A 16,596-nucleotide genomic window follows, 5' to 3' on the forward strand; every position below is an offset into this window, starting at 1 on the left:
AATATATGGTGTAGGTCCTTTGCGGGAGACCTTTGATGTCCCAGAGATCTCTGGGAGAACAAGAGGCTCACCGTTGGGCCCTTGGAGAGCACACTTCAGGGTGTCACACTTCAGGAGGTCTCAGGCCAGCCACTGTTCAGAAAGTGCACACGGTCCCCTTCACAGGCAGTAATCCTCCATGTGCACAACAGAATCCTCTGGCAGTGTAAACCATGCAATCCGGGTTTATGGTCTCACTTCCCTGCAAGCATATCTCACCCTTTGCTGAAGGATGGGACCAGTAGTTATAATGTTATGTGTCTTTGAAGTTAGGGGTGGTTAAGGGGGGTTCCCCTTTGAACCACAGATGTCGCCCCAAATTGTAGACCTGACTACTATGGGGATGTGGAAAGTAAATCTTAATCTTTAGTGGGGCTATGATCCAGACCCTAGTGGCTAAGTGTCAAAAACTCTCTCTCCAGTTTATCACCATCCTACCCTCAAATGGCATAGGCCTGTCATTCTGATGATAGGCCCATGATATATGACTGTCGCCGGGGAATGCACAGATGTGCGCCGCAGACACCTGGTGTCCACTGGAGTCTGGAGGCAGGCACCACAGCACACAAGACTCTTAGAGCATAGAAATGTCCATTTTCTTTAAGTAACATTTCTAAGTTCGTTATGCCAAAAAAAACTTTACCATTGGGAAGGGTTTGGCATGGTGAATCTATTGATAGGCAACATTTTGAGTCTGCTCCACTTCAATACATTATTGCACCCCCAAGTAATGTCATTCACTTCTTTATGTTAACTTATGGGAAGAGCAAGCCTCATAGGTATTGAAAACACACACAGGTATTCCTCATTCCCTGGGCAAACGTGTGCTAGTATGTACAGAGACCTGCAATGGCAGGTTGGGCACATAGTCCCCATCACCAGGGGTATAAGTGCGCCCGCCCAACCCTTCAACGACAGACTGGATACGGGTTTAACTAATATGTGTTTTTTCCAAAATGTATGTCAATGTGTATGCACAGGCCTGTGATGGCAGGCTGTACACGCAATCACAGGCACCATAGGTGCGGGTGCTCACATCCAAAAGCCTGCAAGTGCAAGCTGTTTATGAGTTTTATCATGCTAGATGCCAGTGAGCACACAACGATCTGTGATAGCAGACCAGCCCCTTTTTCAGAACGTCGAGTCGGCCCCACTTCCCAACATGGGTAGGAAGGGGGTGCACACTTTCAAACTATATTTACAGTGGGAAAGTGTCCAGAGTCCACAGGCCACAAAAGAGAATCTCAGGAGTATACCTTAGGAATAGTAGCACTCCAAGGCAGGGCAAGCCTCACGTGGGCAGGGAACGTCCACATCTACCCACCCGGCCATCACCCTACCACCCCCTCATGCACCCGTCAGGGCCTCCCTGGGGGGGTGCCCTCATGGGATACGATGACCCACTCAGGGTTGGCTGAGACATAAGCAATAACCAACCTAGGCAGGCGTGCAATGGCTTCCAACAGGCCTATCCTGTTTGTGGTACACTCAGAGCTATGTTCCACTACTAGCCATTACCATACCCGCCCCAGGTATTTGTTGTGGCTGCTTACAGGGCACACAAAGGTACAGCACCTGAACCTATCCTGTATTCACCCAGTGGGGGTTATACTGTCATGCACATCTTCCCTCTGCAGTACAGTGGAAAGCTGCCCATATTCCTATGGTTTTGTAGAGAGGGTCTGCAAAGACTAGGAGGAAAAAGCTAAACGTTTTGGGGTCATTGCTCTGAGATGGGCCATGTCTAACAGTGATTAACTGCTACATCTCGAAAGCTGTTGAAAGCACTGTCATTGGCTTGCCTAAAAGTCCCCCGCAGACTACCTAGTGACCTTCTGGAAAGATTTAGTGGCCAACAAATGGAGTGAGTCAGTATTTTGACATGGGGAGGGGTGACCTCGGAGCGGGCTGTAGGTGAATTGAGCACCTCCTCCCGGCCTGCAACCATGCAGATTTATTAATGTGATGTCAAGAATGAAACACAAAAAAAAGTTATGGGAGGTATGCTTGCAATTTGTCTAACCACTGGCAATTACTCAGGGTAGGATTCCAACCCACCATGCTTTTGCCCAACATTGCACCTCTTTTTAAACCAAGCCATCTGCAAATCAGTCTTGATCCTGCTCCAGTAGGAAGAGTCCTGCCGAAATTATCAGGTCAGGTCCTCCCTGAACCAGAGAACAAACAACCCAAGACCGGTTTCACCCTGACTGGGGCTCTTCAGTTGAATGTAGCTTGGTTTCAGTGGCGAAGTGAGCATGGTACCCTTGCCACTTAGGGGGGTATAGCAAACACACAAAGGGTGGAGGAAGCCTTGCTTTCAAAGTGTCTAACCACTGGTTATCACTTGCGGTAGTCTTCCAACCCATTGTTCTTTTGCCCAATGTTCCATCTCAGTTTGGACCCTGCCATATGCAAGTCACTGTTGACTCCGCTCTAAAGAGAACAGTTCAGCTCAAACTGCCAGGTCAGGTCCTCCCTCACTGGATAACAAGCAACCCAAGACCGGTTTCACAATGATTGGTGCTCTTTGGTCTGGTGAAGTGGGTTTAGGCAGCACTGTGAGAATGGGACCCATGTCCGGGCATATCCTTGCTACTTAGGGCAGTATATCAAGCACACAGAAGGGTTGATTTGCATATGGCTGGATCTAATCAGAAGTGGCATGGTGGACAAAAGAACGATGGGTTGCAATGCTAACCTGAGCAATTGCCAGTGGTTTGATGTTCTGCAAGCATCCTCTTAGTACCTTTTATGTGTTTGATGTACTGCCCTAAGTGGTCTACAGTATTCCCAGACGTGGGTTCTGTGCTCACTGTGCCTGTGGAACCAAGCTACACCGACTGAAGAGCCCCAATCAGGACAAAACTGGTCTTGGATAGCCTTAGTCCTGGTTCAGAGAGGACCTGGCTTGGCAGTTAAGGTTAGACTGTTCTGATTTAAGCAAGGGTAGGACTGAATTGAATATGATTTGGGTCTAATCCTAGGTGGCATGGTGGGCAAAAGAACAATGGGTTGGAATGCTGCCCCAAGCGATTGCCAGTAGTAAGAATTATTACAAGCATTCTCCCATCATCTTTTTGATGTGATGTCAAGGATCAAATCATGTGTCGAGCAGTAATCATATTATCTCTGGGTCTTCCAGTCATAATGATTCTCTTCCTGCCTCTTCTGTCTATCCTCCTCAATAAATTATTCACCAACATGAAGAAAATATGTTTGTTCTGTCTTTTGATTTATTACATGGGCAGGCAGTGTGTGACTGATTGATCTTTTAGTGATATTTAGTTGGTAATGTGTTCGGTGTCATCTTGACTGTGGATTTCCAAACTCCGTTGCATTACCAGGAGTCTTGGATTTGAATGAAGGTTTGTTCCCTGTATATTACTTACAGACTCAAAACTCAATAAGTGTTATCGCCTGAGATTTCATAAAACTTTTTTTTTAATTTAAATAAAAATAAAAATGTTAATACTTTTTTTCCTATTTTGCTTAGGTGCTGTTAGTACTACTCCCCTGCCTCCACTGATTTCCATAAGACCGACTTGCAGGACCAGTGTTTGGCCATCTTTTGAGCTTGAGTTACTTCAAGAGTTTGTTGGAGTAAATTTGAGCGTGCTCAGTCTGCAGTACATTCAGAGTAGATGTGGATGTAACTTTGATGAAAAACATGTGTCTCGCTCTTTTGTTGGAGGGGTGCATGTGCCTAGCTGGGCCTCTCTTAGCTCTCCTCTCCACTACCCCAATTTGGTAGTAGATACTTCTCATTTTCCAACCACTCCTCCTTTATCCTTGAACATTTTCATCAAAAAACGTACATCCCCATTTGCAGAGTTGGCAGCACTTGTGGCTGAGATCTTCGTGCATAAGGGACAGGGCAGGCATAGATGGGGCTCACCACCCACGTGTTAATGAGTAGAATTTGTGAGTACATAAAGTATGCCCAATTGGAGGATACTTTTCATGCTTAAAAATACTTTGGCACAAGAGGCCCATAATAGCAATCACCAGACTGTATATTTAATAATTCAGTAAAAAAAACTCCAGAAAAAACCCATTATGATTCTGGAGGAGCGGTAGTCAGAATTTGAAATTACCAGGAATTACACTATTTACCTCAATTGTGGGGTTCAGCTTGGATCTAGGAGGTGCACTCCTATTCAGAGTGATGACCACCTCTGGAGCTCAGTCTAACTCAGCTACTTCCACTTCTCACTCATTGTTCAAAGAATCCTGAATACAGTAGGCCATGGTCACAGCACTACCTATCGGTTTGTCTATACAATGGAATGAAACGTGCCCACTGATCCCCTTGCAATGAGGCATTGCCACATAATAATCAGAGGGTTCCCGCCCACTGAAAAACAACTTGAAAATGTCCCTCCATTGTCTTTCAGAAGGCAGTGGACGATATAGTGCAGCCAATATTGTCACTGCTTTTCATTCTCTTGTTCTAGCATGTAACTTCACTGACCAATCGGGAGAATATGTGTATTGTCCCCTCAACTGAAGGAAGTCCAGAATTATACGTAACTGTGATTTCACAAATGCAACTTTTTCTCCACTGAAACATCTTTTAGATATGGCAAGAGTCATCATTACTGGAAAAAACGAGGTGGTAGGTAAAGCAAACGTCAGCTCAAAATCTAGACCCCTGGGAATGTTTACTTTCTGCTTAGAGGTTTATTGCCAAGTGCTATATGTTTGGTTTTGACATATGACTGCAATGAAGCATATTAATGCACTAATCTAGGATGTGTGTTGTTTGCTGACCAGAGCACCTGCCTTGCCACGTCACTCTGGGGGTTGAGCTGTAGCATCCGAGACTGGTACAAGTACAGGGTCTCTGCTCAGAGCTTGTCATCCAAGATCCAAACCGGTTGAAGCTTTAGATCGACAAACTCTCCTCTCGCCAACATGAAGATGGTCATTGCCTTTCTCCTAGTGGCTCTCTGCTGCTCCCTTGGTAAGTAGCGTATTCTCTTACTAGAGATTCCCTGATAAAGTTCATTCTAAATTCGAGTTAGTTTAGAAATTATTGTGCCCTGTCCAACCAGAGGGAACTTTACTGCCTGCATGCCAGGGATGGAATCCTGTTCAAAGCACCATCCATTAATCTGAGGGTGGTAACCAAATCATGCCAGGTCCAATCAGTGGTGTCCAACGGTGGTCAAGGAGGGCCAGAACCACGGCAGGAAAGATAAGTCTACATGGAATAATTTTGAGCAGAACTGATTTACATTATTTGCGCTCATTCTAAAATTCTGGCATAATTCAGGTGCTACTGGACCTACGCTGGACACCCTTGCTATACACTGGTAATGCCTCGACCTTGGCAAAAAAAAAAAAACCACAGCAGCTCTGTCCTTCCAGTAATTCCTGACTTGCAAACAACATGAACAGAACACTGAGAGTGAATCTGGAATCTAAGAGCCACTGTGCCTGAATAAATATTTTTTTAACATTTTTTTATCTATCTGTTTCTGTATCTATTTATTTATATAGTTACTATTAAGTAGCAGAAGCATTTTGGCATGAAATATTTCGTCATGTACCGAGCTCAAGAAAACAGTCTACCTGTCATAAAACATTTGTGTGGGTAACACTTTTAGAAGGCGGGGAAAAGCAACTATAGTGAATAAAAAAGCTAAACTGTATACATTTGTATCATTTACATACTTACATCCTTTCCATTCGGTTGAGTCAGTTCCATCCTTCTCCCACTTTGACTCCCAAACACACTCACCAAGCAGGCTGTTGTCTATTTGTAACTCAGTTTATCAGCGCATGTAAGGTCCAGACTGTGTCACATGCACATTACATACCGAATACCCCTCCTCAAACGTGTCCTACGACAGCAGGGTCTTCGGTGGTGTCAACATCCTTTAGGAGTGCTACGGCTTCCTCCTATGCATCAAAAGTAAAATGTAAAGTCTGACTCTGCAAAAGCAAATGTGGGGAGACTTTTAAACATGTGTGGGTTCATGTCTGAAATACCTGTCAGGGAGGAGGATTTTTCTGCAACTCAAGCCGGCAACATTGACAGATTTCGCAAAAGAACAGGGCAATTCCTCAAAGCCCATTGCAAAAAGACACCTAGGAAGTGCTAAAACGAAAATCTTTTAGCTCTTAATCTGGCGGTGCAGCAGAGCTGTGCTCCAGACTCATAATTTCAAACTTCTTCTGCAGGTACCGGATACAGTGCTGGAAGGCGCCGGAGACAAGTGCAGTCTGTGAACTACGTCTACTATAAAGGTGGGTCTTCAGTTAAGATGCTGGCTGTCCTGGACACATATAGGGCAGACGTCTTCCTATAAATGTTACATTTTCATTATCCAAAATAAAGAAAAAAACAAACAGTATAAGGACAAGTTCTAAACTACAAAATGTTCCTCCCTACCTCCGACTTGGTCCAACTTAATTGGCTAATATCAAACTATTTGGGTATTTTGGACATTTTAATAAAAGTGGTGACATTTATACCCATTTTTAGGGACGAACCTGCGTGAGCATGTGCGCTGAAGCATGCTCTCACTTACAAGACACTATTGTTTGCAATAAAGGGCTTATAGCCCGCACAGTGTTCACTATTTGTTGGCTTTAGTGGCACTTTTCTTTGCTGCCACTTAATTGCGCAGCGCAGGTCAAGTATCAGTTCCATTGCTTTCTGTGGAGCACAGACCAAGCACAGATGTATTTAACTAAATCAGTGTCCGTCCGCTGCTCACACTCTGATTGAGGTGCTATTTATATTTTCCCTCCCTCTGTCCTACTCCCAACCCTTCATTCATAAGACTTAGGGGCTTATTTATGAGAGGCTTGCGCCGCGTCACTTTTTCTGACACTTTGGCAAGCAAATCTATGAGGCCACTCAAAGCCATTTTGCATGGCTTTGTATGACCTCATAGATATGGAGTAAGAGAAAGCAGAGCAAGTTGCTGCGTTGCCTTACACTGTGCCAGGGAGATTTACTTAATCACGTAAAGCTGGGGCAGCGCCAAAACCTTACGCCTCCCCAGAGGAGGCATAGCGAGTAGAAATATTTGTATTTCTCCTCGTATTTTCCTCTTTCCATGTGTGCTGCATTCTGCAGCGTGCATAGAAATAGAAAAACACTTCTCTGAATTGTTTTTGTGCAGGAAGGTCCCCCCTTGATGCAAAAACAATCCTGCATGCAACGCAGACATCCTTGCACCATGGTGCAACAGTGCCTGCATTGGCACTAGGCAGCAAATTGTACGCCAGTGCGGAGTCAACAGACCGGAATGCATTATATTTCAATAAAGTGGTGCATTCCTGCCCTTTCGCATTGGCATAGACCAGCTCAGCAAGAACACTTGCAGTGCTGCCCTAGACATGTCCTCATAAAGGAGGCCCTTAAGGTACTGTCACCTGCGAGCACACAGAGCTGCATTGCTTCTGGTCCTGCGGCTCTCTGTGCATTGCTTGTTCAGAACATCAGACCTTTTAAAGCTCTGGCTGTTCCCTTCCCTGCCAGCCAGAGGCAGCTGCAAAGTCAATAAGAAAGCAGCAGTGTAAAGGAACAGGGAGAATAATTAGATCAAGGGCAGGCTCCCCAGTACTGCAGCCTTCTTACAACAAAATAAGCTGGTTTAGTAAAATTACATTCAGCTCTGAAAAAAAGCTCATCCAGATGTGTTTTCTCTTTTGTTTCATTGAAATATCAAATAATCCTATGATGGCTTTTCTCCTAGACATGTTTCATCATTAATTAATAGTGAAGTCATGCAAAAAAAGCTTTTAGTGAACTAACCCTAGCTCCGCCCCCTCTCTTCATCTTTTCCAAGAAGCAGAGGGAGGATGAAATATGATGGAAAACGTATATTAACCTGCGACCAGAGTGTAGATACGTCACTCTGTTAACCTCTGAATTGAAAGCTAGCCAGCAGCAGTCACATTCACAAAACGCATTGAAGAAGACAATAAAAACTTGTCCTACTACATTGAACAAAAAAAGTGTGAGAAATAGGCGCAAACCACTGGCAACAGTAACCCAGTACAAATAATAATACATACCACTCTTCACAGGCAAATGAACCGCATTCGCCCAATCAGTGATTTCATATTTTATCATTGCGGGTGGATGAGGAGTCAGCTGCCGGTAAGAGCGGTGGGGACGGGTGGGTTGAATTTCAATAGAGGACAATATATAACTTATTTTCCCTCTTCGTCGTCTGTCGAAATTTCCCCATACCCAGTCCCACTGCCCCACTGCTCTTACCAGCACGGGCTGTGGCTGTAAGGTGTTCTGGCTTCTTCATCCTTGTCCCTGACTCAGTGACATAGATAGTGTCAGGCATGCCTGCTATGTTCCGTGGCTACAAATGATGAACCATACTTTTTTTTGTTGATTTGGCTCTGCTCACTGGATAAAAAAAAGCAATGTCCCTTGAGCATCGTCCAGTCAGGGAAATGGGTGCTTCATCGCGCTTACTACTCATAAATCTGAGTTTACTGTTTACTTTCTAAATTTGCGTTTGCACTTGAACCCTTTGAAAAGATGCCTAGGTAAGGAAGGTAAAGGAAGGTTTTATTTTAAATTAAAAAGACAACAGGAGGGAGCTGTCAGCCAGTTCTACAACGGTCAAGGGGCATATTATCAAGGGGGTTTATCTCCGCTTTTTTGGCTTTAAAAGCCAAGAAAGCGGAGATAAAAGCACGACTGATTGGGTATGTCGTGGTCCTTCTGTGTGTGAATTTAATTTAACCAACTATATTGAATATAATTGGATTGTAAAAATAATGCATTAAAACGTGCACCTGGTATTTATTGATCAGGTGCCCGCCCCTACCCCCCGTCCTGATGAAGACTCCGCCGCAAGGGATTAATTAATACCTGCCAATTTTGAAAGGGGTCGAAACGTCGACATCTCCTGTGTCTCTTCTTCAGCTCCACCCTCCTAAATATTTGATATTCACTGTATCAAGTGGAGCATGATATGTGTTGTAAGTTGATTTATTGGATTGATTTCTTGTTCTGTCTGGAGAGGAGCACCTTCCCAGTTGGTGCATGCGGCGAGACCAGGACAGTGTCTCGCTGAAAATTCTCCCGCACAGATAACGCAGCACTCCTTTTGGCTTAACAAAATGATGTTTATTTCAGATGCAAACTCCTACGCGATTCGAACTCTGTTCTTGTTCACGGTAGTATAGCAGAGTTCGAAACGCGTAGGAGTTTGCATCTGAAATAAACATCAATTTGTTAAGCCAAAAGGAGTGCTGCGTTATCTGTGCGGGAGAATATATATACATACACAACTACCAAATACACAAAGACGTTCACATGTACACCGGATTCGCATCCTACATACCCACATGTTTGGAGTCACCCCATGAAATAATCTTCATGCCAAGCCAGCTTCTGCCTAACTCTTGTGGAAGGATGTGTAGAATCACCATCACAATGTTTTTCACTCCTTTGTCCCATTTGCCGCTTTCCATTCTGCACAACATGTTCATCACCTCCATCTACATCAATGTCGCACCCAGTTTCACCTTTCACAAGCAATCTTCAATTTTCACCCCTTTTTTTCATTTGCACACATTTCCATCACTCAATAATACAGTATACAGATACACCTTCTTCACTTGTAAAGATCAGAGAATTGAGCCAACCCTTTCTCCTCCTTGCGTCCTTTACTCACACAAGCCCACTCTCTAATTCCAAAAGGTTTCCCTGGCCCAACAACTTTCTCAGCCCAATTTCTTCTTTTGACCCCTTTCTTCAGCAACCCTCTCACTTTTCTTCTATGCATAACCTCGAATGGAACCTTGCCAGTGACACAGTTGGGCGTGGTGCGATAAGTCCGTACTAATTTCTCCACCACGATCTTCCATTGATACCCCTGATTCGATGGCAGATGCAGACCCTCTTTCAAGGTTCTATTCCACCTCTCCATGAGTCCATTACTCTGAAGAAAATAGACCAAAGACCTGATGTGCTCAACACCATACATTCTAAGAAGATCCTTCATCTCCTCTGAAACAAACTGCACATCATTAGCTATACCATCTGTTCAGGTACCCCTTTTGTATGCCATAACTCTTCCAGAAATGTCATCACATCCTGAGATTTTACATAATCTGTAAGTTTCATGTCTGGCCACCACAAATAATAATCAATGGCCACCAGAGCAAATCTGGGACACAAACCCACCACAGGGTATGGACCAGGGATGTCCAAACCCAACTTCTTCCAGGGTGCATCCATTTTGTCTACTTCCACAGCTGGATATTCCACTGTCTTTTGCAATTTGTCACTCCATGTGCACAATAAACAATCTTATCACCCTTTCACGTTTGTCTAATCCTGGCCACCAGTACTCTGACCTCACTCTGCACTTGGTTGCACTCATGCCAGGATGACCCTCGTGTGCTAAACTCACTATGCGATTCCTCAATACCTCTGCAACCAACAATTCGCCCCTAAAAACCACCTCACCAATGACATATAATTCTTAGTCAATATTCCTAAATGACTCTGCCTTCTCAGATGTTTTACTCTTGGCCGACCATCCCTTAACCATATACTCATTCACCTCATGCAATGTGACTCCTCACTGACTGCCTCGACCCACTCCAGCTGGCATATCCGACTCTTAGTGAGCACATCCACACTTGCCACATGGCAATGCTCCTTCTCTTCAACCCCTTCATCCTCACTTTCTACTGGTAATCTTGACAAACAGTCCACATGCATGTTTTTCCTTCCAGGCACATTCTTCATTCTGAAAGTGTATTCCATCAATCTCAAAACCCACTTGGTAATCCTAGATGAAATCTGTCTAGTACCTTTCCTAGTAAACACATCCACCAAGGGTCAATAAATGGTGCAAATCACGTAGTCCATTCCCCACAAAACCTTTCAAAGTGACACACACCCCTCCAACACGCCAAACATTCACTTTCAATCGTGGAACATGACAACTCAGCACCAATTCTCAGCCATCTCCTCAACAACTCATCATGCTTTTGAATATGTTTCCAAAAAACATGGATGTCATCTTGTAAGTTAGTCACCTTATCTTCTTTCTTAAACAAGTGGTGCATGTCCCTTTGGTACATTACTGCAGTGGATGCCGGACCAAAGGGCATACGCTTGAACCAGTATACTCCTTCATTGACTCCAGATGTAGTGTGGTCAGGTGATATGCTGATGACTGATCAAGCATAGAGAAAAAATTAGCACCCTTGACTGTCATCAACATATCACCAATGTCAGTAAGAGGAGGCCGATCAATCCAAATACATTTGTTTAAGTCATGCTGAACCACACACATACGCACATTCTAATTTCGCGTCTTAGCTAAAATGACCTAAACCCTTCTCCTTGCACCTACCATTCTTTTCTGGCCCCCCTAAGTTGTTATTTGCATGGTCGAGGTTTGAGAAAGGGCAGCCACCTCTAGAACTGGGTTCAAATCCCAGCGTCCGGTCAACATCCTGAGATTCTGGGCACATCACTTATCTCACTGTGCCTACAAATGAATGTGACCCTGTGGAATGTATATGTTGCTTATGCCTTTGCTTCAATTGGGCCCTGAATAAAAACTGCAAAAATGTTTTTAAAATAAACATTGCAAAGCTAGTAGATCTTGCCAAATTTGTATTTAGACATGTTGTACAGCCCAACTAAAAGAACAGAAAAAGTGCTTTGACATGGTCCACACTGGTTGCCTTTCAGCGCTTTTTAAAAATGTTCAACCATGCTGCACAGCAGCTACGCGTATGCTTCGTAAATGTTTTATTTGCCATATTGTACAGCTGGTTAGTTGCTGTGCAGCATGGTTGAAGGTAAAAAAAACTGTATAAAGGGGCCAGCATTGATCGCGTCATGGCACTTTTGTACGCTATACTGTGGTACTACATGGTTAAAAAACACGAAACCTATTGGCTTTGCTTTGCCAATGTTTATTTTTTCCCTAGGGAGGACAGGATCTAGTCCATAGTATCTTGCAGGAACAATGAAACAGAAGTGTGCCACAGTTGTGAGGCACGGTCTTCTCAAATTAGTCTTCCGCTAAATGCCTTGTGTGACTTTTGAATGTGATGTATGTCCTGGCATGCGATCTACTCACAATATACCAGTCAAAAACATATCATGTAACCAGTATTTCTGAACATTTACACCTTCAGATGAAGCTTTCTGTTATTGAAAATATTTCATTGCAGCCAATTTTCCACAGAAGTAAGTCTGAGTCAAAAGGTGTAGACATGGGTGTTCTCAAGTGAGGTATCGGGATGTGCCATTGGAATACAGTGAACAGCCACAGAATACATTGCCCAATTTCCCCACCCTACTCACACAGGCAAATAGACTCTACAAAATGGTCGTAGTACATTTGTACAAGGGTTTTTAAGATACCTCGAACACCTGTTATTTAATAAGGGTCTACGTGAAGGCATTTCTCTAACAGAGAAATACTGTTCTGTAAAAATAAAAATAAAAGTATAGTCAGATTTATTTCTGTGAATGCCCAAACAACAAATCATACAAGGACTAGTGCTCTAGTACATTTTCGTAAATATCCCGAAGTTGGAAATATATCCATTTGTATGAAGAAAACTACAATATTTATATTTCTAACTTTAAACAGATGGATTGGTGCTTTGGTCCATTAGTGTCTGCCACCATTTTTCACTTACAGATCATTAGCAGCCTCCCATTATAGTCTTTTAAAGGAAATTTGTATTGTTGATATTTTTAAACGCTGCTGCAGATACATAGCTGGCAAGTATCCCAGGTTCACATGTGACTAGTTAGTTTAGTCCCGTTTTTTCTAGGAATTCTGGGACTTTTAGTCCTGGTTTTATACTGGGTTAAACAAGACTAGAAGTCCCAGAAGTCTAAGATAAATCCAGGTCTGGCGTTCCTAGTCATGCATGGAACTGGGGAACTCGTATGCATATACTTCTTTGTGGCCATTATCCATCTTCATTCAATTAAACTAATTGTGTATTTGTTTCGCACCAAGTCTGCACCAGGTGGGGCCCCAGAGGATAATATTTTAGCTAGGGTTTAAAAAACTACCTGCAACTAAGGACGCAGTGGTTCAGTCCTGGGCTTTTCTTTTACAAATCATTATTCTGGTGTTTTTGCTAATTTGAATCATCTAATGACAACCAGAACTGCAACTCCCTGAATGCATTTGGTTGTTAAATTAAAACCCAGAACTTGTGCATTCAGTCATGATAACATATAGAGACATCTGTATTAGTAAATCCCATTTAAGGTATGGGGCTTGGACCTTGCAAGGCAAGTTTTGTCTGGAAGTTTGTGAATTCCCACAAACATGTAGCTCTGTGGGTACTGAAATCCAAAACCTTCCCACTGTGGAAATGGTTGGAAAGTTACTAATTTCAAGGGCTGGAATAACTATAATTCCAGGATCCGAAGAGAGAAGCATCACCCCTACGTTTTGTTGTGTTGAGCTTTCTCCTTTGGGAAAATATGTTTTACTCAGAGACAGAGATGGCTTTGGGCCAGTGTGACTGGTGCGGCCACACTGGACGCTGACCTGGAGAGGGGGACGCTGACCTCAGGGGAGCCGCTGTATTTAGCTGTAACTTATGATTTAAAAGCGCCTGTGGCAGAGTTCCCTGTGGGCCCAGTTTTCAGACAGCAATAAAAATGTCAAGATAACTCTTGTGATTAATGTTCCTGCCATAGAGAGAGATCAGAGTCTTGTCTAGTTACAGTTTTCACTTGCCATAAAGTAGTGCAAAGGGTTAATATGCCTGCCACAAAGAACTCCTACCGTGCAGATCACAGATCTGCATTTTATGTGGATAGCTGAGTGGATTACTGCTTTTGTCACAGAGATCCTTTTGTCACTGCAGTTCATAAGATACAACCCCAATATAGAACAGCGACTGTTCCCAACAGTAATTAAAGAGCTGCACTTTGTTTTTTCCCCAGTCTTATCTAGTCCTAATGGTGCTGAAAAGGGTTTGTTTGGGCAGCTCTACATTCTTATTAGTAAAGTCAGTGCTTTAAAAAAATAAATGTATGAGAGAGAGTGTCTATGGAGAGATGAGGGGCACTTTTCCTTGGTGGTCATGAGGAAATCCGAGGAGGAGGTCATGAGGGTGCATACATGATTGTCACAAGGGTGCCAACAGCGCTAAAGCCGGCCCTGCAGACAGAGAAACAGAAATGCATTTGCACAGCTGGCTCCATTCCTCCTGTGCAGAACTTTACGCTTTCAACATTTTTGCAAACGGGGAACAGCAGCTCCTGGGAGAGGTAAATCGACAGTTTCAGTAGTAAGCGTGGAAACTTCCCTTGTGGCGCTGCTTTTCAGTTTTACTGTTGGCAATGTTTGTGAATTGAACAAAAGAATATATGTAGGTTCAGGCCAAGTCATAAATCTCTTTCTGGTGTTTTTAAAAAAAAGTTGATTAGTCCCCAAAACTTTGCTGGCCAGCAATGGTTATTTTGTCAACCAATAACAGAATATTTGCCCCCAAAGTTGTTATAACACATTTTGGAGTAAAATAAATCATTATTCGGGTCAAGTGGTAAAAATGCTGCTCTTTCTTAGGGGTTTATCACCACAAAACAAGCCATGGCAATTTAAATACCATAGCATGCCTGCATTCTCAATATGTAGAATGTAACTTGGTTGTTCTGCCTAATATTGTTTATCATTCTTATGTCTGAGATTCCAAAATTGAGTAATCCAGTCTATTTTGTCTTTCGCATATCTCTAAGTAGGGGGGCCTTCCAACTAGGTATGGGGTTTTGAGGCACTATATCAATATTCATCAAAGGAATAAAAAAAAGACAATATAGTAGCTTGTCTTGCAGGTCATGTCGTGGATACCAATAACATTCTGCAGTGCATTTACTTTTTATGATTATATAATTAATACGCGATTATTTCCATCTACACAGTTTACTAGCCCCTTCCGATTTTTCTGCGATATTCTGATTGACAGATAGTAATACGCTTTCTTCGTGTGATAAAACGTGTCAATTCCACTATCCATTCATCCTAGTGAATCATTTGGAGTATCTTTTTCACTCAATTGTTGTAACAAGAATAATTCAAGAGTGATCTCATTGTAGAGGTGTCCAGCATTGACTCGCATGGACCGGATTCATGTCAGACGGTCAAGGCAGCAAGTGACGGGGTAAAGGATTCCTATTCAAATGCATTGTTGGGGTATTTAGCCACTGTGGGTCTTCTAAAAATCTTGCAAACTTGTGTCCCACATGGACCAAGGGTAGACATCTATACTCTAGGGAGACTGCCTCTTCAATTTTATTTGTTAAACATTATGACATAGTTCTTGCAAAAGCTTGAAATACAAACTTGATAAACAAAAACATAAAAGACAAAACCCTAGATTTATAACATGCTGTTTAAGAATATGTATAAACTCATTTTCACTTAATATTGGAGATGCAACTACTGTATCCAATATAATATATACAATATAACACTCAGACAATACAGATGAAACCTACAACATGAATGAGGAGCAGATGGACTGTGATGTAAACAAAATAACTGTCCTCCACATTTTCTGAAAACTTGAAAAGCGGTTCAAAAACCATGTCACATAATTATATCAAACTCTGAAACAGTAAATAAATGTATCATGAGTTAAAGTGCCATGTGCCCCAACAGAGCAATTACATGCTCCCTATGCTTTAGAATCAATGTTGTTTTATTCGGTTTTATGATGCAACAGAAGTACAACATACACTGCCCACAACCTCCTGGCTGGCACACATCAAAGGATAGGAAAGAGAAAGGAAAGAAAAAAGACTAAACTAAGTTTAACTTACCCTCCCCGCACCCTTCTCCTCTCCTAACCAGCGGCCCTATGCCCCATGCCTATCTCTGGGAGGTCTGTGATCAAAACAGGAGAACCCCCAATATTTGGTGCTGCTACGGCCCTTCCGACAGCCCCAATATGCGTTTGGGGAAATTCTGTGAGTACATTCCAAGCAGCTGAATTACTGGTACTAGCTAATTTTGTGACACAGGATTCCTTCAGTTATGAGTTGAACCCTTCTGAATAGGGAAAAGTCTGCAGACCTAGATTGCCTTTCAGAATTCCACACACCACCCTGATTCCAAGGGGTTTAAGACAGGTATTTACCACCTGCTCCAGGCACTGGTGAATATCTGCAGCACCTCTGTGTAATGGGATGGATAGAGAAGGTCAGAATGTCATCTAATGGAGGAGCATTACAAGCATCCACCATGCCTTCGCTAAGGATCAGGTGGGGGGGCAGGAACTGGGTACAGGGGTGCAATGTAGATTTTCGGCTGGTAACATGTAAATGTAAATGTTTTTGTACTTGTATAGCGCACAGCTACCCGCAGTGTGTTTCCCGGCGCTTGTACGAATACCGCAAGGGAACCCTTCCTGGCTTTCCCTGTGAAGTGTCCACTCCTGGGCACCCCCATGGTGCAGACCAGGCATCCCTCGTGTTGCGGGGGCTGTTGTGGAGACTAAGCAAGCTATTGCCCAGAGTTGCAGCGTGGGACCCAGGATCAGATAAGGCACTGAGGCGAGAAT

At 43.2% G+C, this 16,596-nt stretch overlaps 1 protein-coding gene across 1 annotated transcript in view; it reads left to right on the top strand.

Moving 5' to 3' along the window:
• The first annotated feature begins 4,871 nt into the window (after positions 1–4,871).
• The window catches only part of LOC144768842 (uncharacterized), a 66,874-nt gene continuing 55,149 nt past the window's right edge, over positions 4,872–16,596 (top strand). Inside the window, exons 1-2 of the mRNA XM_078652828.1 lie at positions 4,872–5,005; positions 6,229–6,294. Coding sequence (XP_078508954.1) covers positions 4,957–5,005; positions 6,229–6,294 — 115 coding nt within the window. The 5' untranslated portion in view covers positions 4,872–4,956. The remainder of the gene's footprint in view (positions 5,006–6,228; positions 6,295–16,596) is intronic.

The sequence above is a fragment of the Lissotriton helveticus genome, chromosome 7 (assembly GCF_964261635.1).
Source record: "Lissotriton helveticus chromosome 7, aLisHel1.1, whole genome shotgun sequence".
Lineage (NCBI taxonomy): Eukaryota > Metazoa > Chordata > Amphibia > Caudata > Salamandridae > Lissotriton > Lissotriton helveticus.